This window comes from Phyllostomus discolor, chromosome 3 (genome assembly GCF_004126475.2).
Source record: "Phyllostomus discolor isolate MPI-MPIP mPhyDis1 chromosome 3, mPhyDis1.pri.v3, whole genome shotgun sequence".
NCBI lineage: Eukaryota > Metazoa > Chordata > Mammalia > Chiroptera > Phyllostomidae > Phyllostomus > Phyllostomus discolor.
Window position 1 is genome coordinate 203,736,936 of NC_040905.2, and position 17,951 is coordinate 203,754,886.

At 37.5% G+C, this 17,951-nt stretch overlaps 1 protein-coding gene across 7 annotated transcripts in view; it reads right to left on the minus strand.

Annotated features, from left to right (window-relative positions):
• C5 (complement C5) overlaps positions 1-17,951 on the minus strand; it is a 90,974-nt gene that overhangs the window by 52,871 nt on the left and 20,152 nt on the right. For 3 of the 7 annotated variants that reach the window (XM_036022154.1, XM_036022149.1, XM_036022155.1), the window contains exons 7-17: positions 16,895-16,985; positions 15,003-15,117; positions 13,274-13,400; positions 11,077-11,192; positions 9,393-9,578; positions 7,788-7,991; positions 6,292-6,501; positions 6,021-6,170; positions 3,740-3,869; positions 2,659-2,724; positions 1,398-1,598 (exon numbers count right to left, since the gene is read on the minus strand). In XM_036022154.1, the coding sequence (XP_035878047.1) occupies positions 1,398-1,598; positions 2,659-2,724; positions 3,740-3,869; positions 6,021-6,170; positions 6,292-6,501; positions 7,788-7,991; positions 9,393-9,578; positions 11,077-11,192; positions 13,274-13,400; positions 15,003-15,117; positions 16,895-16,985 (1,596 nt within the window). The remainder of the gene's footprint in view (positions 1-1,397; positions 1,599-2,658; positions 2,725-3,739; positions 3,870-6,020; positions 6,171-6,291; positions 6,502-7,787; positions 7,992-9,392; positions 9,579-11,076; positions 11,193-13,273; positions 13,401-15,002; positions 15,118-16,894; positions 16,986-17,951) is intronic. The other 4 variants (XM_036022156.1, XM_036022153.1, XM_036022151.1 and 1 more) reach the window with 3 other exon arrangements.

A 17,951-nucleotide genomic window follows, 5' to 3' on the forward strand; every position in this document is an offset into this window, starting at 1 on the left:
CTTGCCCTCCTCTGCCCACCCCACCCCCCTACTCCCACAGTCAACTCCCACACTGTTGTCCGTGCCCATGGGTCATTTGTACATGCTCTTTGACTAGTCCCTTCCCTTCTTTCTGTCATTATCCCCCTCCCTTCTCTTCTCTGGTCACTGTCAGTCTGTTCCATGTTTCCATGCCTGTGCTTCTATTTTGTTCATTAGTTTATTTTGTTAACTAGATTTCTCTTACAGGTGAGATCATATGCTATTTGTCTTTTACCAACTCACTTATTTCACTTAGCATAATACTCTTCAGTTCCATCCATGCTGTCACAAAAAGTAGGAGCTCCTTCTTTCTTTCTGCTGCATAGTATTCCATTGTGTAGATGTACCATAGTCTTTTGATCCACTCATTTACTGATGGGCACTTAGGCTGTTTCCAGCACTTGGCTGTTGTATATAGTGCTGCCATATTAATTGACCATAGAGACTTGGGTTTATTTCTGGGCGCTCTATTCTGTTCCACTGATCTATGTGTCTGTTCTTATGCTATTACCAGACTGTACTGATTACAGTGGCCTTGTAGTATAGTTTAAAATTGGGTATTGTGATCCCTCCTACTTTGTTCTTCTTCCTTGCTTTTGTCTGTTTTGTTTTGACTAAATATAAATGAAACAAAAGCCCTAAAATTTCTGAAAAAATATTAATACAAATTCTATAAAATCTGAAAATACTCGTATATATTGTGCTTGAAACTGAAATAAGATTTCAGCTTTTACATAAGCACACTTAATCTTAAGGTAGATTTGGAAATTTTTTACTATTTTGGTTATATAGGTATAAACAGAATTTTTATTGATGGTAATATCACAGAACCACAGAATTTTAAAGCTCAAAGGCATATTGGAGATCATCTGACCTAACCTTCTTGCTTTAAAAATGAGGAGGTTGAAGACCTGAGAGGATAAACAATCATTCAAGTTTATAGAATGAGTTAGCTTTAAACTTGCCCTGGGTCTTGACTATGAACTAGTGTACTCTGCCCTATAATATATATATATAATATACATAGTGTGTGTGTGTGTGTGTGTGTGTGTGTATCTTTGGATTCCCAAAAAATGATTAATAGATTTTATATATATACTATATATAGTATACTATATATAGTATATAGTATAGTGTGTGTGTGTGTGTGTGTGTACACACACACAAAGATATCCAAAGATAGATATATATATATATATATATATCTATCTTTGGATTCCCAAAAACGATTAACAGATTTTTTCCTTACGGGCATTTACAAGTTATCTTTTCCACTCCCAATTTTAAGTAGAGCATGAACATTGCCTTCCTTAGCAGCATAAAATTACACAAAAATTCCTCATATTGGGCAGAATTCTGACAGAAAACGTCAAACTTACTGAGTCTTCCCAGTTGTATAAGTTTATCATGATGTTCATCACGGATCCGAGTGGCCAAGTCACAACATTCCTTAAAGGCTGCGATGCATCGTTGGCCGTGACTAATCCGGGCAGCTCGCTGTTCACAGCTTTCGTACTCATTACGGTGGGCTCCATCGTAACAACATTTCTTCACTTTTACATGTTGGTACTTAGCAGCTAAAATGGTAATAACACGGTGCCCTTGGTGATACATAAAGTCATAACACCCCAGGCTTAGAAGGGATCTGAAAGGATACTTGGTTTCTCCAGCTGTCAGGCCCCCCTACCTCCCACAATAGTCATGGCTAGTTGGCTGGCCAGCCTCCCTTTGGAACTATTCTTGAAATGGGGAGAATGTGGCCTCATGAGATAGGTAGCCCACTCTGATTCATGTTAAATGGTTAAAGGGCTTCCTGCAACTAAGCTAAATATTGTATTGAAACTGACACTTTGGGTTCAGTACCCTTTGGCTAAAATAGGTTAACTATCTGAGAAGCCCTCTAATATTTCAGGATAGCTATCATCACTGCACAAGGATTTCCTTCTTCAACTAAATATCCTTTTTTTTTCCCAAACACTTCTTATGTGATATGGTTTGTGGACCTTCACTAGTGACATCACTCTTCATTATAAGTACTCAAATTAATGTGTCTCTTTTTTCATAGCATTAAAACTTGAAAGTTAGAATAATTCACATATAAATGAAAGAAATTATATTATTGTGAGCATGATTATTAGTTGAACTCAAGTCACTGCCTCCAGTTTAATATTCTTTCTATTGTAACACTGCTGATTATCAAATTTTTATTTAAATAATTGTTTTAAATAATTTCTATTAGACTTGTTTCCCAAAGAGTAATCTAAAATACTATTAATATATGAAATAGAAAAAAGAGATTTCTAGGTATACCAAGTTAATAAAATTATGCATTTTTCATAATAAAATGAAAGAATATAAATTTAATTGCTAGACTAAGTTTGTAGAGAGGAAATATTTGTGACAAATAAAAGTTAATCTTTTAGATTTTGGAGATAGAAATACTTATTTTCCTCAAATTAAAGTTATGGCAAATGAACTATTGTCTTTATTTGGATTAATCTTTTTGAGAGAGATGAATTAGATGTCTGTACATAGCTTTATTTTTGCCCATTCTATCTGAGTTAGGGGACATTAGATAATGTTTAACTTTCTCCAGCTTTTGAATGATAGGACCACAACATGAAACTCTTAGAGTACCTTGTTCCTCTATTTTCTGTTTCAGCATTCTTTTTGGCCTGAGAATTTCTTTACAAGGTTCACCTGCTTTTTTAAAAAAATGATAAAGACAAAGAGAAGAAAGAAAAAAGGAGATTAAAATCTCAAGAAAGAAAACTCCATAAAATTATGTAAGTACTTAAAATATTCACAAATCATTCATTCAAAAATATTGAGGGCCTGCTTTCATTTAGGCATTGCATACTACACATCTTCCTGTGACTAGTTTTACATTAGGGGAGCTCATGACCTAGTGTTACATAGTTTGACTTGTTTGATCTCAGTTTGTATTTGAATCCTGCAACCTTTTTGATCTGTAGTTTACAGAGAAATAGCTGAGTATTTAGAGTGGGCTGTTTTTGCTGGTTATGCTGTTTTTATTATTTGTTCCTTGTGTTATATTATTACAAATAATAGTATTAAGTATACTTATGAACCATTTTCAAACCACAAAAAGAAGATGATTAAGATGTGTTCATTGCCCTTACAGATGGAGCTCACAGTGTAGTGGCTAAGAAAAGATGTATAATTAAGTATAAGAATGTGCAATGATGCACTGCTATTATATTATTTATAAACAGAGCTAGTCCCTACAATATTCTCTCTATGAAAGGAGAAGGGAATGATCAATTTTGGCAGGGAGAGGTGAAGGGAGAAGCCTCACAGAGGCTTGCATTAGCTTCTCCAGGTTAATAAAAGGGAAAGCAGTTCTGATGAGGAAAGGCCCAAAGCTGTAAAAAGCAAAGTGCCATCCAAGAAACACACTTGGTTCTATATAGTTAAACATAAGGTAAAGTAAGGTAAGGTAGTGCAGGATGAAAAATAGTTGGAGAGAGTTGGGGAGAAGATCGTAGGAGGCTTTAAGCACTACACTAAAAAAAGTGTCCTTTACTTTAAAGGCTAATGAAATGTACTATACAAGGGTATTACATAGTCATATTGTTCTAAGATCAGTGTAGAGAATATTCTGGAGGACAAACAAAAATGAAACCTGGGAGGCAAATGATTGATGTAAATTTCAGTATCAATTTGAAGAATAAACAAAATATGCTGAGTGTTTTACCATTTTCTGGGATGTCATCTGCATTTGCATTGGTGAGGAAGGTGAGTCCAGCCAGGCGGAATACATCTGCATTGTTGCGGCCACCACCTGCCCCACAGCCCAGGTCAGTCTTCTCTAAAGCTTGAAATACCTGTCCAAATAGACAAAATGTTGAGTCTATTCAGGTGTAGAAATCATTCCTTTACAGAACTAAAGGTATGAGTTATTCCATAGTTATAACAAACCTGTGAAATGCATAGGCCACTCACTTACCAAATGGCCAAAGTCCAAATTTCTCAACTTTATCCCTTTAGTTTGTTCTTTTGTGTTTATACATATATACCTATTCAAAATTAAATCAAGAGCTATGTCTTAAGCTTTGGTGAGCAGGTTCTTAGAAACTGATCTTAGGTATTTTGTACTTAGAACATGTGCTTCAACTGATATAGTAGGTAGTTAAACAACCATGAGCAAAACAGGAACAATAGGCTAGGTATGGAATGTCACCAAGGCACAACATCTTGGGTGCCTAGCAATGGGAAAAATTTGTAAAACAAGTATTACAGGCTGGGACCTGATCCCCAGGGTGACCGTGCCTCCCCTAGCATGTTGCTACTCATTTGGATTGGACCATGACCTTTTTCATTACTAGTAGTGTGGTTCAGACCCCCCGACCTTTCTTCCTCTAGCACATCAGTAGTTACGTGGTTTAGAACCCCTCAGAGGAGGAACCAGGGGATAAAAGAATAGACTCACACAACACTCCCACACAAGCCGTTGCATGACCACTCCCTTAAGCAGTAAGCCCTTAGGACAATGGGGTTCTGACCTACATCAGATAATCTCAGGAATAAAGCCTCAGGTCTGTTGACCAAAGAGACAAAGTTTTGGTCAAACTAGAGATAATATCTAGGCCTCAGTTATGTTTTAGCTCCAGGTCCAGAAAAGCAGCAAAATCAGATGAAGAAAAGCAGCAAAATCAGATGAAGCGACACAAGGGCTGACATCAGGACCAGATGCAATGACTAATGACCTCCTCCCCTAGTGCCGATCAATCAGTAGAGACCATGATCCTGAAAGGACACAACTAGAAAGCTGATGAATATTCTGTTGAAATATTGAGATCCTCCCCTGAGACCTCCCCTAAAATCCCTGACTTTGAGAATTGGATAAAAACCCTTAAGACAATGGACCCAGCGCTCTCTCCATCTCTGTCTCCCTCTCTAGCAGGCCAGTGCCTTTCCCCTCCCCTTTCTTGCCTCAGGTGCTCTCTCTGGAGCAGGCCTGTATTCCTGAGCTTTTCCCTTTTCTTCCCTGGGCACATTATCTTTGCTTTCTTTCTCCTAATCTCCAAGGGCTCTTCTACTGACTGTGTAACTTGTTTCCTGAGTCCATACAGCTGGCTCACTTCTTCTACCTCTGTAACTTTCTAAATAAATTTCTTTGCATCACAGTTCTTGACTCTGAATTCTTTCTTAGCCAAACTCAAGAACCAAGGTCTAACTCCACTGTTAATACAATCAATATCATATCTTCCTCAAACAAAAGAAAAATAAATGGGTGAGTGCATAAATGAGTGGATTGCAAAACAAATTAATTTTTAAGTTGCTTAAAACAAAAAAAAGAGTATAACCTCTTGTCTTTGGGGAAGGAGGGCTCTAGGTTCTAAGTAAGTGAGAACTCATTTGGGGTGTTTAATCTAGTTTTAATTTTGACCCCAAATGTTTTTCTACCTGAACGCTTTTAACTTTAGTTTCTTAGTTCTTTCTTTCTTGTTTAAAGAAATTGAAGCCTAGAAAACAGTAGCAGAGCATGACGGAGATAAATGGGAACTTAGGGAAATTGAATCATTCTCAAATTCTGTTGTGCCATAGACTTTTATGAAAGTAGAAAAACAAAAAGAAACAAACAAACAAAAAAACCCCAGAGGTCACCTATCAGTCTTCTCTTGTGCTGCTACTATAATGCCCCCCTCCTCTGCCTGGCCTGCCCAAATCCCCAAACCCTCCTAACTGATGGCGCTTTTGTCCCATGAACATAATTGCTATCGCAGTCATATGTTTTTAAAGTGCTTAACTCTACACTTACTAGAATAAGGAAGGATGGACTTGTGCTTTGGGGGAGTAACATGACAATGGCTTACCTTCCTAAGAACCACTATTAGAGTATAAATTTTGATTATGGAAAAGCAGGCCCAGTCTTCCTTTAACTCTTCTCTCACAACCTACTCTGGGGCCACACTTTGTGAAGTATTGCATAGAGCCACCCACGCAGCAATAACCAAGACTATGCACCACTTAACTCTTTCTAGGGACTTCTTGGCTTTCCTTTGGACTCCATATATAGCACTGTCCACTGCTGTTAAAGCCACCCAGGAATCTAAGTCAGTTTCCATATTAAGAGACACACGTTCACCTGGAGAATATGCATCTTCACCTGGAGTCAGAGAAACCTAAAGGTCATTTGAAAAAGAAAAAAAAAAAAGGTTTTTATGAGACAAATCATCATAAGTTTCTGCGTTTACTGTATCTTTTATTCAAAAGAAAATTCAATTGACATAGTTTATTGCTTACCTGGAGCCGGTTGCCACATTTCTCTTCAATATTTAACCAGACTGAGTCAGACACTAGTTCTGCTGTCTGTTCTCCTGTGACAATGTAATAGACCAGGAGACGGGCAGAAGGAACCATGTTCTGTGTCACTGGAATATTTATATTTTGGTAAGAGGAATCTGGAAGTTTCTCCCTTGTGCCAAAGTGAACAATTTTGCCCTTGGATAATATCTGAAAATAAAGAATGGCAGCAACAAAAACTACAAAAACTTTTGCTTTAGGATTGAGCTTGGAGCTGGAGTAGAAACTATGTTAAAGAAAAAGTAAGTTAACATGTAAGAACCTACTACGTGCCAGGGACTTTTATACTGACTTTAACTCCTTTAGTTCTCATATAACCAGTAGGATAGAAGTATTATTTCCATTGTGCAAATGAAGGGGCTGAGGCTCAGGAATTAACAAAATGCCATACTGATTTTAGTTCAAAATCACATAACTAGTAAAACAGAGAATTAAAATTTCATTCCAAATCTGTTTAAAGCCATAATGGTCATTAAAATCTCCTTTGTTTTACTGACTTTAAAAAATAGGTAAGCAGAGTATATCTTATTAGGCAATTAACTTTTAAAGGCAGAGATTAGGTTCTAAATTGGAGGCATAAGTTGGGTTTTTTTTTAAAATTACAAATTACAGGAAGCCAAAACGTCCTCAAAGATACCTAAGTTGTCCTTAGCAGGACTGCATCCAATAGACATCAAGTTTCGGTACACTGCTCCTAAATAGGTCCCCTAATTCTTCATCAGTCGATATAATCTTTGATCCTCATTTATTTTTTAATTTCCTTCTCAGAAAATGTTGAAAAATCCATCACCACCTGTTTGGCCTGACCATTGGAATAATTCATTCCATTTCTTTGACAGTCGTCAGGAAGCCCTTAACATTCTTCACACATTCTTCCCTAGGTTTCACCGACAGGCTTGACTGACCACCTCTGCAAATATTAGTGACATACTAAGGGATGTTATGGAGCTGTAGAATTGGAGCAGGTATGATATGACTCTACACTTAAAAGCAAGATTTGGGCTCTCCTTTTAGTCCAGTGAAATGTACATGTTTTCAGTAGGTCTAGGTGTGTAGTTTTTGGCCATGGTATAGGGCAGAGGTGATGTGAGAATTTAATCAGGCTCTCTCTGAGGAGCAGTCAGCCTTCTTTGGTGAAAGCAGATCAGACAAGAAGGCAGAGGTTCCCAGTTCAAATCAAAATCTCCTCTTCTGAGCTGAGTGACCATGACAAGTCTTTTAACCTCTCTCTCAGTCCTCATCTATGAAATGGTAATGAAAATCATGCCCAATCTCAAAGGTTTTTGAAGAGCTGGTTATCAAATTAGATGACAAATAGTTGTTGAAATGCTTTGTTAAAAATAAAAATAAGGGTCATCTATTGTTTCTCTATAAGTAAAGGAAAACGTTCCAGGTGGGAGAATAAATAGATATAAATCTATCATTTTAGTACTTACCAAGTAATTATAGTGAGTTATTTTGTCAATATATGGACTTTTGGGGGTAACAATAATATTCAGATGTTCTCCCACGAGCAAAGGTTTATAGGTTCCAGTCCAGTCAATATAAAGGTAACTTTGGCTGAGAGATGAATATGCTATTGCTCTGTAATCTCTGCTGGCCTGATTTTCTTCTGGAAGATCTGGATCATTAGTCCTGACCTAAAAAGGAACATTTCAGAGAAGACATGTGGACTATGATGAAATGTTTTCTGTGAAATATGCCTTTTAAATTCCTTTATTTGTTCTATAAATTTCTAAATTTCATACCACTAAATGCTAAAGAAAGAAAAACCTCCACTACTCCCATATTTATACTGCTGTGAGTTTACAAAGACTATGGACAATAATTAGGATCATGTGGGATTGTGGGCTATGGTGGGAAAGAGAAAGATACTCCTGGAACAAGTCCTGCCACTCTTCCGGAAAAGTAATGGCAAGTTGGGGATTCCTCTTCTTATGGGTTGGGATGGCAGAAATTCAGGGTAGTGGTGGGGAGGTCATGAGGACCAGCATGGGGCGGGGTGGGGGGAGGCAGGAGTTATGAATGGACGGACATCACAGAGATTCTCTGGCCCAATTCCATTGTGAAGTAGTGGCACAGAAGCGTGTACAATAACATGGGGTGGGGCAGAAGTGATGTAATGGCAGCAATATCCACTTTTGACAGCAAAGGAATTAGTAGTTCATGTTCTGGAGTGTAATATGCATTGGTTTTCCTCCCAATGCTGCCACTTAACAACTCTGGATAAGTTATTCAAGAGAAGTCTGAAGCCTCTGTTTCCTCAGCTACAAAATGGCAAAGATAATATTCTCTAAAAAGGGTGTCCAACCTCAGGCCCATGGGCTGCATGTGTCTCAGGATGGCTATGAACGCTGCCCAACACAAAATCGTCAATTTACGTAAAACACTACAAGATTTTTTCGTGTGATTATGTGTTGCAATGTATTTAATGTGTGGCCCAAGACAATTCTTCTTCCAGTGTGGCCAAAAGGTTGGACACCCCTGCTAGAGCTGATTAAGTAGGTATTAAATGCAATCTATCTAGAGCTCTTAGCCCAGTTCTTAGCATTTTGTAAGTGCACAGTAGATGGCAATAAGAGTATGCATGCTGCAGTCATTAATGTGCTTTATTAAGTTACTAATTTTTTGCTTGGAATTAGAAACTTAAATATTATTTGCTGGGAGAGTGGTCCATGCAGTTAGGAAAAAAAGGGGAGCTCCCATATTTAACCCTTTTATGGCCCTGAATAGAGAAAAAATTGGGGGTACTGGGAGAGAATAATCTTACCACTGACTTCCACTGCTCTACCCATTCTAAAGCTTCTAGATTATTATGGATATAAGAGAAAATAGTAAGTTCCCAAATAAAAGAGTGATAGATTAATCTTCCTCTGGTGATTTATTTATTTATTTATTTATTTACTTCCTTCCTTACTTTTGGATGCAGAACTGTTCACTGAACTCAAGTACAAAATCTGCTGCATCTGTTCTGCACACTAGCCAAAACACACAGTCAAAAGTACACACTGTCCTAGAAAATTTAACAGAATTCAGCTCACATTAAACTCCAGGGCTGTCACTCCAGTCGGGAGATTAACCACGAATAAAGCTACTCCATCATTGGAACCTGTTACACTTTTCTTTGGCTCCAAGTCAGCTGTCTCTTGGTTTTCATCGACCGTTTGTGCACTCAGGGTCACCGGCACCCCTCCTACTAATTCATCCAGTGAATCCTTAACTTGCACCTGTTTGTCAGAGCAGCCAAAATTCAATTAAACAGTTCAGCACTTGTTTTAAAGCATAGCAATTCTGAAATAATTCCTTCCCCAAAGTATAAATTATTCATATTCAATTCAGCAAAGAGAAGTATGTTCTTAGCTTAAAAAAATACTTAAATTCTATTTAGTTAAATTACTTTGGAATAGATTCTCTTGTATAACAAGCTGACTCAGAACATAAATATTATCTTTTTAAACTGTGTCGAGTAGATGTGATAAGGTCTTCTGCTACCTAACTTCTGTGTTTCTTCAGTTGGTTTAGGACTGAATAAAAGAGAAAATGAGACAGTCACTTCTGGGAATGATTCTCTTGGATACGAGAAACAATAAATGCATCCTTTTTTCCTCTTAACCTCTGTCTCTCACTGCCATACATCTAACATATATAATTTCCACAAAGATATATTTTATATTATTTTTATAGGTGACATTAAAAGCCAATGACCTATAGTAAGTAGTAAAACATTTTAATTATACTAAAGTTGACTTTTGCCCTGGTTGGCATAGCTCAGTGGATTGAGCGTGGGCTTCAAACCAAAGCATCACAGGTTCGATTCCCCGTCAGGGCACACGCCTGGGTTGCAGGCCACGGCCCCCAGCAACCACACATTGATGTTTCTCTCTCTCTCTCTTCCTCCCTCCCTTCCCTCTCTAAAAATAAATAAATAAAATCTTAAAAAAAAAGTTGACTTTTAAAAGCAGCACATTTTCAAAGAATAAAATACTATGTTGCTCTGTCTTTCAAAACCAAGGATGGGGACAAAAATTTTTACTTTAAAAATATGTTATATATAATAAAATATATACTAAATATAATAAAATATAATTTAAAAGTCAAGTGAATATTTTAATTCCATACTATTGCTTTTTTAAAAAGAAAAAGTGCAGGAAGGAGAGAAAACATGAAATAGGAAGGAGGAAGCAAAAAAGACAGCAGAGAGAGGAACAGGACAAGTCGGGAAAGGATGGAGAACAACACAGACAGATGAGATCAGTCAGAGTCACACCCAAGGAAAACGCAGAGTGAAAAGCACAGAGCTACAAACTCAGAGACACAAACGTAAAAAATGGCAAGAGATAGGGGTTTCTTTCCAAGCAATAATATCTCCATCTTCAGGCTTTTTAGGAATGTGCCACCAAATAGTTTTAAATGTTAGCATTTTTGAACTATAAACTTACGGGGTTTTATTTACCTATAATTTAATGCAATGCTTCTTTAGGAAATGCCTAACACAGGCTATCTTATTAAATACCGATAGCTGCTCTAAGACTGAAGCTGACCTGCCATTGCCCGCCCCCCCCCCCGCCCCGTTCATATCCACAGGAGGGGCAGCTCTTACAGAATGAGTTCCCTCCATGACTTTTCTCTCTAGCATTCTTCCCCCATTTGCCATCCCCCATGCTTTCTGTAAATGGAAAAAGACAGTTATATTCAGTGGTTTTCCCACCACCCGCCTTCATCTACCTTAATAGAATATGGAATTCCAGGCTTCAAGAAAAGAGGAGTAGCAACCAAATTCAGTTTGTAGGGAGAGAGGACATATCTGACACCAGAAAATTCTGCCTCTTCAAAAAATCCACCTAAAGAAATGACAAGGATCATGTTGACCTGTTGAAGTAGGATTTGTATGGGGATCTATTTCATCCTGATGTGTCTCCACAGACTTATTCCTTCACTCACTCCATTTCTGCGCTCATTCATTTACCAGTCATAAGCAGGACATAGGTCTTGGTTCAGGGGGCCAGTGCAGAGAAGAGTTTAAATCTCAGGAGTGTCCAAAGCCTCATGTACAAGGCTTATATGTAGACATGCCCCATGTAGAATCAGAGCTATAGGACTGGACTGAAAAAAAAATGTGAAGAAGAGACACGATGTTTTGTCAGTGATCAGAGCGGAAGGTGAGTATGTATAAGGGATTAAGGAGAGAATGAAAGGGCAGGACAGAGACTGAGCCTTACAAAGGGTTGAGCATTCGAGTGTAGAAATATGGAGAGAAATGTAGAGGAAGTCAGAAAAGAGCACTTGAGGTAGAGACTGCCCTGAGGGTCCACTGGCAGGAGCCCAGTGGTATTACACTCCAGCTAAAACTTAAGCTAAACTATTAAGAATAACAAACAAAGTTCTAGTGTCCCCAAACTCCTTCCCAATATTACATCCTTATTATCCCCTATACTTCAACTAACTGGATAATCTGTTATTTTCCAAGGTCAAGATTCACTTTCCACCCGTGCTTGGTATGTCCCTCTATGGAGGGTGCCCCACTTCACTCCATCAACTAGCCCTGCCTCAAAACCCTGCTTATCCTGCAGGATGACCATCTTTAGGACACTGTTCTTGGTTGCTCAACCATCATCTAGGAGCTCACCTTTCTCTCAAGGTCAATAACACTATTTTGCTTAAAGCATGCATGGAATTCCTCCTTGGTGCAGAATTCTTTGTTTACCTGTGTTACGGCTGACACTAGTATGTAAGCCACTTGCACACTGGATTTATACATCATTCACATTTGGAAGCCTGCATGTTTGGCAACGCACTTTGACTACTTCATAAGTAGTTATTAAACTGAATTGATTTAAAATAAATTCAGGAAAAATAAAAGTAAGAAAGAAACATTATCGAAATAATGTCAAAAAGAACCACTAGCCAGGGCAAGGAGTGTGAAGTCATCATCATTCTCCAACATCTACTGAGCATCTGATATATATGAGATGCTCAATATCTGAATAATTATCTCTATTCTTCACTCTGCTATCCTAGAAGGACAAATTTAAAGAAGTGGCAGAGTCCTTAGGGATCATCTGGTTTAACTTTAATTTTACAGAAAAAGAATAGACTTGGTGTGGTTAAATTATTTGTTCAAGGTTAGTGGGGGGTTCAATATAAACCTAAAAATACAAAGAATATTAGTAATCAAGATATACCAGAAGTAAGACCATATGACTGAGCTTGGAATAATAATAACTATTAAAAACCACTCAAGTGGAATTGAGAGCACTATATAAGATATTAAGGATGGTAAGAAAGCAGTAGCTGGACCCAAGAAGGAGAAGGAAGAAGATGAGGAGGAGGAGGACAGCCAATACTTACACGGTCACTATGTGATAGGTACTGTTTTAAGGGCTTTGGATATATTGACACTTTGATCCTCACCACAACCCTGTGAGGTGTATACTGTTATACCCATTTTAGAAACATTATTGCCTCCAATTTTAGATAGAATTCCTGAACATTACATTCCTGGAAAAGGCTTCAGGAGGCATTTGGTTCAACTTCGTCACTGCACATATAAGGAGACTAAAACAATAATAATAATAACTTTCATTTGCATAATACTTTATCAAACATTTTTACATACATAATTTTATTTTTATTTTGTTTCTCACCAGGTGAGAACACTGCAGTACCAGAGGTTCAAGCCAGATCGCCTGCAGAGACATGCAGAATGTCAGCTGGGCAGATGTTATCCTGAAGTTGGGGCAATGGGAACCCTGTGACTAGAGAGTGGCAGAACTATATTCTAATCCTGGCTTTTAATGATATAAAAAGTAAAATTTGACTATAAAAGAAAATAAAATACGAAAGAACTGTAGAAATTATTTGTACTTTTAATAACTGTCTAAATATTTGCCAAGACAAAGTAAAAAAAGAAAGAGAAACTGACCTGTAGACTCCATGACTGTTACACCAATATAAAGGTACTTGTTGTTTAACTCTTCCAGACTGCCATAGGACAATTCTTTAACTGCTCTTTCAGAGTTGAACGTGACTTTAGCAATTCCATTTATCAGCTTTTTAAAAGGGAAAAAAATGAAAGTGTTATTTTAGAGAAAAACTTATAAGGGAAAATTAACAAAATATGCTTTTACTAGCCTCTCAAGTGACGGCCAATGTCAGAAGAATGGCTTATCATCACAAGTAAAGTAAATGACAGGGTCCACAATTAAGCCCAGAATGTTATTTTCTAATCTAGTTTATACAATTACAGACATGGAAAGTCTTAAACATCATTTGATTCAACATGTCTTTTTTGTATTAACTGATGAAAATATCTTCTTCCAATCCCTAAGTCATGATCCATCTTCCCAGGCCTCTCAGCTTCCATTCGCTTACTTCGTTGGGTTTTATATTTAATCTGTGCTTTGCGGCTTACACATTAAAACACTAATTTAAAAACATACAATGGGTAAAGGGATACAGGGTTAAGCCATAACATTTAATTATGAAATATAATAGTAAAATAGATTTTGCCTTGTTTCTTCTTCTAAAATTAAATAACTTGAAAATGGGATTTTTATATTATTTAGCTTTAAATCTCAGTGTCTAGCATGGAATCTTGCATTAAAAAGAGGCATCTAATTTATATCTTGAACAAATAAAACTCTTTTTAAAAAGCGAAGGCTAAATAATTGACAACACAAACTACGGGAATATGCCACAGGGGGCGGAATGACATGAGCCCTTATTGTCTGCGGTATGTTGCAAAAAACAGCAAACAAGGGAAAGGGGGACCAGGGCTCTAATCTGGTCCCCACTCCCACTAGCCCTTAACCATGGACAAGGAACTTCCCAGTGGATTCATTCACTCACAAATATATATACAGCAGTGCCTACTACTTGACAGGAACCATGCTGGCTCTGAATACGTAATGGGAACGATTCAGACCCACAAAGAATTTAGTGTAAAAAAATGACAGAGAAGTAAATAAAGCAATACAATAAAGAAGGGTTTCTCAACCTCAGCACTATTGACTTTTTGGAAGGATAACTCTTTGTTGTTAAGGATAACTATAGGAGTTTAGCAGCATCCCTGGCCTCTGCCCACTAATTGCCAGTAGCATCCTCTTCCCCAGTTATGACAACCACAGATGTCAGTGGACACTGATTGCCAAATGTCCCCTTAACAGTAAAAGTAGTAGCTGGTTGAGAACCACTAGAACAAACTGTCAAATGGCCTCTACTAAGAGAGGCTCAAGGACTAAGGGAGTACCTGGCGGAGGCAGTTCATCTAGTTGAGAGGAATGAGGGAGGCTTCCCAGAGAAAAAGTGTCAAGGTTGAGACTTAAAGACCGAGGAGGAATTAGCCAGGCAAAGAAGAGGCAGGAAGGGACAAAGGACAAGAGCATTCCCAAGCAGAAGCAGCACTGCAAAGACCTGGAAGCAAGAGAGACAGTGTAAGGAAGAGAAAAGGGGGAAATGGCACGGGATAGGCTGGCTGGGGGCGCTAATGTCACAGAAAGTGGATAATGAGAAGCCAATGAGATTTTTCAGCTTCCATTTCCCATCGCTATATAAAATGAGGGACTAGACTAGATAATTTTGAAGTAATTTTCCATATCTAGCATTCATGACGTATCTTCAAGTATGGATGAATAAATGTCTGAACATCTTACCTTTTCGCTCTGCATTGCATTTTGCATCATGTTTTTATCATCATCATGTAAGTCCTCTTTTATTCCAAAAGAGATAAAAGCATCAGCCTCGCTGACAACTTTGTTGTAAAAATATCTGTCCAACAATAATACCATAAGATTGTTTTGATAACAAGGTTACAAAAATGAAATTCAGATAAACTAACAATCTGAAATAACATAGAGCACTTGATACACTTCAAATTGTCTTCCGTCTACTATGACATCTCATCCTCGTAAAACTACAATAACAAAGCCAAAGTGCAGATTTTATTACTATGTGCTTGATGAGAAACTGATCTTGTGGAGATCAAAAGACTCAGGTCTGGAGCTCTTTCCTACAGAACATATTACTTCCTTGATGATTTTGATATCAGTGGGGAGCTGTTTCCTCTTCCCTTTCACATCTTTAAAAGCAGCATATCCAATTTTACTGTTATAGGAGATAAGTTTTATTTTAATCCTAACTGCACATTACTTTTTTTAGTTTAGAGTTAAAGTATGAATAAAGGAAACTTTCTGCACAGCAAGTAATACTACAGCATGAACTAACTTTCCTTATTCATAGCTTGAACAAATAGTGTCTCCATTAGAAGAAATTAATTTCCATAATGCCACATCAGGTGAGCCTTTTATGTGGTTTAGACTAAGTAACAAACACTCTATTTTAGCAATAAATGCTAGTAAGAGAGGCAGGGTAGCTTCTGAGGGCATGGACTCTGGAACCACAAACTGTGTGACTTACTAGCTGTACAATCTTGGGCAAATTACTAAACATTTATGTACCTCTTTTTTTTTTTGTCTGCTTGTAAAACAGGGATAGTAATAGTATCTACCTCATAGAGTTTTCATAAAGATTAAATGAGCCAATATATACAGAGTGCTTCAAAAGTGCCTGGCACATAGAGTTATATAAATTGGTTATTATTAATAACTATGTGATATTGTCATTTTTAAATGACCTAAACTTTTGTGGTAGAGTGCTTGTAAAACTAACCCAAATTTTTCACTTTCCCACATATCCACCATCTTTGCAGCTCCTTATGTACAAAAGGTGTGAAGGAAATCTGTTTCCTCTGGGCTGGTATCATAAGTTGCTTTGGACAAAAGAATGTGGTGGACGTGATGGAGTGCCAGCCTCAAGTAGGCCTCTAGGGGATTTTTATGTTTCTGTATTCTCTCTCTGATTTTTTTTTCTGCTACAGGCTAGCCTTCTGGATGATGAGAGATATGCATGGTCCAATCATCCTTGTAGTTTCAGTCAACTGCCAGCCAACTACTACCTATACGAATTAGACCTCCTGAGACCAGCCAGCCTCCAGCTGACCTGCCAAACGATTGCAGGTACATTGGCAAGTCCAACTAAGAAGAACCTAGTCCAGATCAGCAGAAATACCCAGTTAACTCATAAGTGGTTGTGATTTTAAGGCATTAAGTCTTGAAGCATTCTTATGTATCACTACTTGGTTGATTAAGCCATTAAAAAATGTCAAGGAGAGAAGGCTTCGTATCTCATTCCTAATATCTTGAGTTATGCTGGTTCCTAAACCAACACCATGATCCTTTACAAAATTTTTTTTTGCAGGTAAATACCAACAAAGCTGAAATCAGAACCAGCCCACATTAGAATGGGCAAATAAACTATAGGCATGATGTCTCTTCAATTGGTCAATCCCAAAGTCATGGTAGACACTGCCAATAAATTACAGATCTTAGCAACACACTGTGCACCTTAAACTTTCACAATGTTCCATGTCAATTACATGTCAAGAGAACTGGGGAAGAAATCACAGATCTCACTTTGGGCAACTCTCACCAACAAGAGCTGGCACTCAATTTAGCTGGACAATATGAAAAATAAACAACTTTCTTACCTTGCTTTTATAGTAATTTCAAAATTATTGAACTTCTTATGGCCAATGAAACTACTTTCTGGTTCTATTGAGACAGAAAAATGTGGCAACACTGAAAATAAAAAGAAAAAGGCAATGTCACCACTTAGGAGCAGCCTTCTTTCTGGTACAGTTGATGGAACATCAACACAACATTCAGCTGTCATCATTATCATTATCATCAACAACAATGACATCACTAGGAAGCCTCCCATTCCACCAATCAGAGATCAGCCCAGCTCTATGTACCCGAAGCACTTTGTTTATACCTGGATTACAGCATTTGTTATAAGCAATTGTTTATTTCTCTGACTAGAGTATGGGCTCCTTGAAAATAGACTGTTCTCTATTTTCATATATCTCCCCCCTCACCCTTCTCATAAATCTTTTTCTATGTCCCCATAGATTTTGCATTGTTGTGTTTTTATTTTCACTTGTATCATAAGTCTTAAACACAGTAAATGTTTAATAATGTTTATTAAATTGAAAATAAAAATTCTTGCTTATTTAATGTTTCCCTTTTTTGTCCAATAGATAAAATTGACCCAATTTCTAAACTCCAGCACAAAACTCTAACTTTAGTCAAGAAGAGAGAGGTTATAATTAACTATAAGAAATAACATCCATGCAAAATTAAAAATTAGAGCAGAAAGCAGTTGTTTTCTTTCTATTTTTTGGTATTTTGATTGCGCAAGAGAAAACAGTATCTCCTGTTGAAACATCACTGTCTTCTCTTTATACAAACTCAGACTGTGTACCAGGGCTTATGGATTCTAATTCTATTAACCTACACAACAGTTGATAGAAAACTGGGTGATGAAGTGACCCTGATATTGTGGACAAACAATGCCTGGCACACAAGTTTCAGTGAGATAGCCGGCTTCAGATACGGCTCGTGTGTTTTCTAGATGGTGAAGGCTAGAAGAAAAAGAACAATGCAATTTGTTGCCCTATATTCTTGTGTTATCAAAGATCCAGGTATGGATCCAGGCAGGTATGGTCTCTCCAGGATATAAAGTGCAAAGAAATATTTTGCCCT